Source organism: Clarias gariepinus, chromosome 7 (assembly GCF_024256425.1).
Source record: "Clarias gariepinus isolate MV-2021 ecotype Netherlands chromosome 7, CGAR_prim_01v2, whole genome shotgun sequence".
Classification (NCBI taxonomy): domain Eukaryota; kingdom Metazoa; phylum Chordata; class Actinopteri; order Siluriformes; family Clariidae; genus Clarias; species Clarias gariepinus.
In genome coordinates this window covers 11,220,834-11,227,696 of record NC_071106.1, presented here as the reverse complement: position 1 = coordinate 11,227,696, position 6,863 = coordinate 11,220,834, and the positions used below count along the sequence as shown (strand labels likewise).

The window sequence follows — 6,863 nt, the reverse complement described above, 5'->3', positions numbered from 1 at the left end:
TGAGCCCTTTGCTCTGGTATTGGGTCATCAGACCACATTTTCCATTGCTCCAAAGTCCAATCTTCATTCTCCGTGGCAAACTGATGTCTTCTTTTTTCTAATTAATATAACTAACAAGTGTTTTTTCACAGTCCAAGGAAATTCCTTTACAGCAGTGATTGCTGATTGAAGTCATCAGTCGTTGCAGCCAACCATCGTTCATAATGACAGCTTAAATAAATGAATGAATGAATAAATGAATATACTCTTGATTTGATGACTTAATCACAGAACTCCAGGTTGAAAACTGATGACCTCTGGTGTGAGAACCTCACCCTTTCCTCTCCCATGTAACGCAAATAGACGAGCCTTATTTTCCTAATGAGACCAGCAGAGGCTATATTCGTCCATGTCCTCTTGCACTAAGGATAGAATAACAGACGGTGTGGTAAAAGGGTGCAGCCAAATAGAGCTCAGACACGGAAAGTTTGGTGAGAGCGCGCAGCATGCCTTGACCTGAGCTTTCCACTGGACTCTTGGGGTGGGGTGGGGGGGTCATGGTTACGGCATGGTTGAGGTGTTGTCCAAGAGCATGCAGGAGGAGGACGAATATCTGCATTGTGTCCAAAACCACATGCTTCTTTCTCCATCTTCATATTCTTTAGCATGTTTATATGAATAGACTTTTAGCAACAAAAGTGTTTTATAGTGTATGAGAGGATTATTATGAACATAATATTTGATGGTAACGTAGATGGCGATTTATTGATGTAAGAACAAGGCCTGTTTGATCTTTCTAATTTAAACTGTTTAATGCAGTTATACTTTGAAGTTTGAAATTACACTTCAAGCTTGAAGTTGCACAAGGGCATTTTGAACCCCAAGCTGGATGTGACAAAGAGTTGGTAAGCCATCTGTACACTGGTGATACACATCTGTACACTCAGTTACGCTCTCTCATTCCCTATAGTGCTTATCCTGTACAGGGCCCCGGGGGGCTGGAGTCTATCCCAGTGGTCTCGAGCACTAGGCAGGCTCTACACCATAGACAGGGTGCGAATCCATCACATGTCACAATCACACATACATACACTCACTACCGGCAATTTGGAATCGGGTTAGACTTATCTGCATGTCTTTGGACTTTGGAAGGAAACCGGAATACCCAGAGGAAACCTATCAAGCACAGGGAGAACATGCAAACTCCACGCACACAGAACCAAGGCGAGCCTCAAACCCTTGACCCTGGAGGTGTGAGACAACAGTGCTAACCATTACACTGATCACCTTGTACGCAAATGTAATAATTTTAGGTTATTCCCTTCTCACTCTTCCTACAGCTAAACTTATAATATTGTGCAAGATGTGATGTGTTCGTAAAATATGTTTTTAAATTATTACATGTTTAATGTTGGTTAATTTGACATGAAGCATCTTTTAGTAAATAGCATGCTTAAGAGTTTTAATTACTCATAAAACAATCTGTTCACTGGTGAAGGTTCGACCCTAGGTGATGTCAGGTGTGTCAAACTGGATCCAGAAAAAAAACATGCGGGTGCAGACTTTCATTCCAACCGGGCTACACCTGATAGTCTATTGAAAGCAAAGAATGACTAATTCTACAGGCTGGTTTGGAATGAAAGCCTGCACCCACACTTTCTGGATCCAGTTCGGTCACCTCTGCGCTCCATTCACTTCTTTCAAATAAAACAAACTAGTGCCCTCTGCTGGTTCTGGACTGACAGCACAACAAAACACAATTCCGCTTTTAAATCCATATGCAGAACATTTTGTGCCGGATAGAGAAGCAGACACACCAGGGAAAACTTGATACGCAACGTAGAGTGGCTTTCATTTGTGATATGAGGAAAATGTGGTGCGCTGAAAAGTAAGACATTCAGGGCAACACTTCTTCTGGGCCAATGGGACTGACAGAGTGCTGACGGTTCTTAAGTAAAAACTCGAGCCGAGTTAAGTCTGGTTCTAATCCATCTTCAATTGTTGGTTTTAGAGTCATCTTGTGTAAAAAATTATATATATATATATATATATATATATATATATATATATATATACACACACATACACACAGGTATATATATATATATATATATATATATATATATATATACACATACACACAGGTATATATATGTAAGGGATCTACTTGACTCATGGGCGTGGCTTATCCAAGGGTCTGACATTTAATAATAAATCATGAAATCTAAGAGTTGTTTATAACACAGCCATTTTTTTTTCTTCCAAAAGACTTTAATATACACCATTAAGACTACGTTCACATTACAATAAATTTGAATAAATGTGAAAATGTAAAATTTACCCAACAGCAATATGAAAACTGGTGCCAAAAAAAAGATTAAAGGCTAGAATTACAAGTCAGGGCTTTTCCATCCAAAACTGATTTCTTAATGCTATTTACCCAAAGCATTACCACAATACGTTCACAAATTATTTGCATTTTGTTTTATTTGAGTTATTAAAGCTCTGCAAATACTGCATGTTGGCATTTCCTTTAAATATACACTCTAAATAACCATAGTTATATTTTGAATTTAGAAAACAATTCACAAAAAAATGAAACAAAACTGTTCCTTACCAATACATGCACATGTAAAAAAAAAAAAAAAAAAAAAAAAAAAGGAAAAAAAAATGTTATTTTGCTGATCTGATTTGAAAAAATCAAATGTGTATTCACAAAAAAAAAAGTACAAATTGATTAATTTTTAGGCTGGTAATGTCAACATAGCCTAATTCTAGTGGTTCAGCAAAAAGATCTTAATCCAGATTTAGATTTTGGCACGATGACACAGTGCTTTCAAGTGTGGCCTCACACCTCCAGGGTCAGGGTTCAATTCAGAACAACGAAATGGCGCTAAAACATTGTGAGTGTAACAAAGTGTGATTGTTATCTCACTCTCCAAGGGAGACTCGTTAGGCTTTTTTACTACTTTACTTTTTATTCGAACATACTTTAAAGACACATTCACAGCATCATTCAGACGCTCCAGTCAGACTGTATAGTGCTCCAGTTTTAATGCAGGGCCGAGAGGCAGAGGACACGCAGCCAGGGTCAGCTGGAGCTCTGGTAAAGTCCAGGCAGAGTTGGGCAGCAGAAGATTCAGGCCTGATCCAGACGGGGCCCAGAGTGGATGAAGAACACAATGGATGTGTAAGGAAGCCGTCACTTGCCAATCCTCTGCACGACCCAGTCTTGTTGGCAGAGTGGACACCGGTTGTTTTGTTTCACCCACAGAGACATGCAGCAGTTGTGGAAGGAGTGGTTGCACTCTCCCCAAACAACTAAGAGGAAAAAAATAATGAAATAAAGGACATTTCATTAATCAACACATCACATACATACATATACCCAGAAATTTAACCAAAAACAATTCTCTTTATTTGTAGTCGAGTATTACACTTTGAGAGGGAACACTGATGGTGAACCAATTAAGCTATTGGTATTACATTTCCAATAGGGTGTGCTGTGGGATGTAAAAGAGGGGGAAAAACAAGATAAGAAGCATTAAGAAGTGGATAATTTTCTTTTTACAGTATCCAAGTACTCACTTTCCTTGTCAGAAAGTCACAGAAAGTGTAATAATCGACTACAAAATTCTACCCCCTGTAGCTTCTAACTAATATTTAGGGTCTCAAAAACTAATCTTCAAAGCAAGCTTAAGGTAAACAGAATATTGTTGGGTGATAGACATTTAGGTACCACTACCGTATACACAGCACTCCTGTAAGTGTTAAAAAGATTCAGAAACTGAAGAAGTTTGTTTAGTCAGAGCAGCAGACAACATGTACACCAAATTCTGACAAAAATTTCTCTTTAAATATAAAAAAGTAAAGATATTAAATTTAAATATAAAAATTACATTGTGACAAGATTTGTTTTGCACAAAACACCAAAAAAAAAAAAAAAAAAAAAAGCACTAGAAGCTGATTTCAGGACTTAAAAAAAATTAATAGATAAAATGGGATGCTTAGATAACATTAAATGTATTTTCTGTGGACTTATTTAAGTGTCTGAGATGGTGCAACTCTGTACTTTACTGCATTTTAATTTGATTGCAAGTGATTTCCTTACCAACACAGTCCTCCTGCTTGTTTTCTGCCTGACATCTTAAACATGCATCTGTAACATAAATAAACAACAAAAAATTGGGAGACAACTTGACCTGGTGAATTATTAAAAAATAAAATTATTTAAATTATTTAAAAATAAAAATGAAAAAGAAATCAATAGTTTATCTTAAAATTCGACAGATGGTACTGTACATTAAAAAAAAAAAGCTTGTAGGAGTGTGCAATTAAATTATAGTACATGCAAACAAAGTGACTGGCACATCTAGTACATGTATTAAAAATATATTGCATATTTAATTATATATATATTTATTAAAAAAAATTTACATATTGTGGTACTCAAAGAATCATAATGCAAATTAAATCATCACCTAGGTATTGTTATATCGATTGATTCCCTTTCCTACCAAATATTAGGGATGGGAATCACCAGTCACCACCCAATATGACATCACAATACCTCAATGCTGATCCGGTTAAAATTGTTGAAATTATATTTTATAAATATCCCAATTCGATATCACATTTCCCCTGATTTTGTTACAATTAAACAAAACAAATTAACTAAAAATACAATAGTTTAACATTTAACTGAGCAGTACGTGTCCTCTGCGTTTATCTCTGTCCTCTGCCATAATTATTATTTCTAAAGAAAATTGAATAAAATGTATGGATAGTTTAAAGTGTACCACCCGTTGGATCAAGAGCTTCTAACGCCCATGATTTTCGACCCGATTAGTGTGTTGGAAAATAATGAGCCTTTGAAAGAACTGGGATAAAAAAAGTTCACCGTGTCAAAAAGGATGTCTTCTCCATCATTAATACAAGGAACACAATAAACAAGCTACATCAATAAACACATTGTTTGAGATACTGAAAGGGAAAATAAACAAATACATAAATAATAGTAATTTTTGGAACATTCACATTTTGTGACCTTATCTATCTGGTGATTTGTTAAAGCATTTAGCAGTATTTTTTTTAGTAGGAAGGTAATAATACATTTTAAAAAACCTATATTTACGAGTTATACATTAGTGATTATCCCGTATGTCATACAGATCTCCAGCTAACATCACAGGATTTAAAAAAGCCTGAGTTGTGGCTAAGCAAGTCAACTAATCACTATTCACTTTGCAGATGTTTAGCTTATTGATTACAATAATTTTAATGGCTAAATAAGTAAAAAAGTTTTTAAAACAATATGTAGAACGTGCCATGACAAAATGTTACATCCTTTTATATAAGGATTGAATAAGAATAATTTATTATTATTTTATATTTTTAATATGCAAATTACATCCACGATTTAAGGACTATGCAAAAAATAATCAATGGCATCATCAGGTGACTTTTTAAAAATTATTATTCTGCACTGCCTAATTTCAACCCTGAGCAAATGTGGAAATTGTCGCTGTTAATATTTTGCCTGCTCCTGTCAAGGGTTTACCACAGATCTGCACGAGACTTGACACAGATTTTACTCCGGACACCCTTTCTGACGCAACCCTTCCAGTTTATCCAGGCTTGGGAACAGCACTGCATCCAATGGCTCGCGATAGGGGTGGGAAAATTGAACCTGTGCCTTCCCGAGCTCATCTACAGAAACTCTGGCTCGAACTGCTGAGCGTCTCCAAATTTTAAGTCATACTATGATGTGACAGTAAGCAGCATCAAAATAACATTATCTGAGCTGGTCACAGGCATCACCAAATGTAAAAAACAAAACAAAGACAATAGTAATAATAACAACAAGAGTGCTTGGACCTAATAATCCTTAGAAAAACAAGAGGGCCCTTTACACACTGACATCATAGGCATGGTTTTCATGATGGTGTTTAATGGAATTTGCAAGTGCACGTGACACAATACTGTTCTTGCAAGGAATATTCCAGAAAGACCTCACCTTCAGCCCTAAAATAACAATTATTTGTTGTTGTTGCTTACAACTAATGTAAACCTAATGTTCAAGAATGAAGAAAAATAAATCCACACTTGTTTCCAATATTTTTACTGGTACTGTATATTTCACATAATATCAATAACGACAAGGGTTGTTATTAAAATAAATAAATAAATTTTAAAACAAACTAGATCTGCTGAAAGGATGCAGGATTGTGATCCTGGGTTACAGTCCAAACATTTAACAGTCTTTAATCTGACAACAGACAAACAACGGCATAAACCGAAAGCATATCTAAATAAATCTACATAACTAATTTATATAACTACCTGTCTGTAAAACCATAAACTGTTTACCAGCCGGTTAACCCCTAGCCCTAGCTACACTCACCCATTACTTGGACTCTACAGATGGCGCAGGTATCACACTCCACATCCCAGCTCCACATCGCCACTGCGTTCCACTTCTTCAGAGAAAACATTTTATCTCCTCCCGGCTTGGATGAAGACGACGAACCGCTATGAGTATGCACTAATCCCGGCTCATCCCCGTCATCCATCTCCGCCATGGCCCGAGAGCAGCATTTACAAAATGGCCGCCTTATCAGCCGCCTATATTGCGTCTTCTTCTCCTTCCTCTTCTTCTTGGTGTTTAACGGCGGTCCGCATCCAGGTGTTCCATTACCGCCCCCTAGTGACCGAAACTCTGCACTGTCTCTCTCTCTACTTCTATATGAGGTTCATTAGGCATGTCTATCTCTCTTGGTATTCTAAATAGACTTTAATCTGAACATCGGCTACCAGTTTCTAGAATACAGAAATTGTTCCTACGATCATTTTTTATGTAGCTGTTTAATCTTCTCTGTACTTTC

General features: G+C 36.5%; 1 protein-coding gene across 1 annotated transcript; it reads right to left on the bottom strand.

The window, feature by feature from the left end:
• Nucleotides 1-2,448: 2,448 nt before the first annotated feature.
• rnf7 (ring finger protein 7) lies at nucleotides 2,449-6,621 on the bottom strand. The gene is made up of 3 exons (XM_053499748.1): nucleotides 6,383-6,621; nucleotides 4,091-4,138; nucleotides 2,449-3,300 (listed from the first exon to the last, which is right to left on the bottom strand). The coding sequence occupies exons 1-3, from the start codon at nucleotides 6,558-6,560 to the stop codon at nucleotides 3,182-3,184; spliced, it is 345 nt and encodes a 114-aa protein (XP_053355723.1). The 5' UTR covers nucleotides 6,561-6,621; the 3' UTR covers nucleotides 2,449-3,181.
• Between the last annotated feature and the right edge of the window lie 242 nt (nucleotides 6,622-6,863).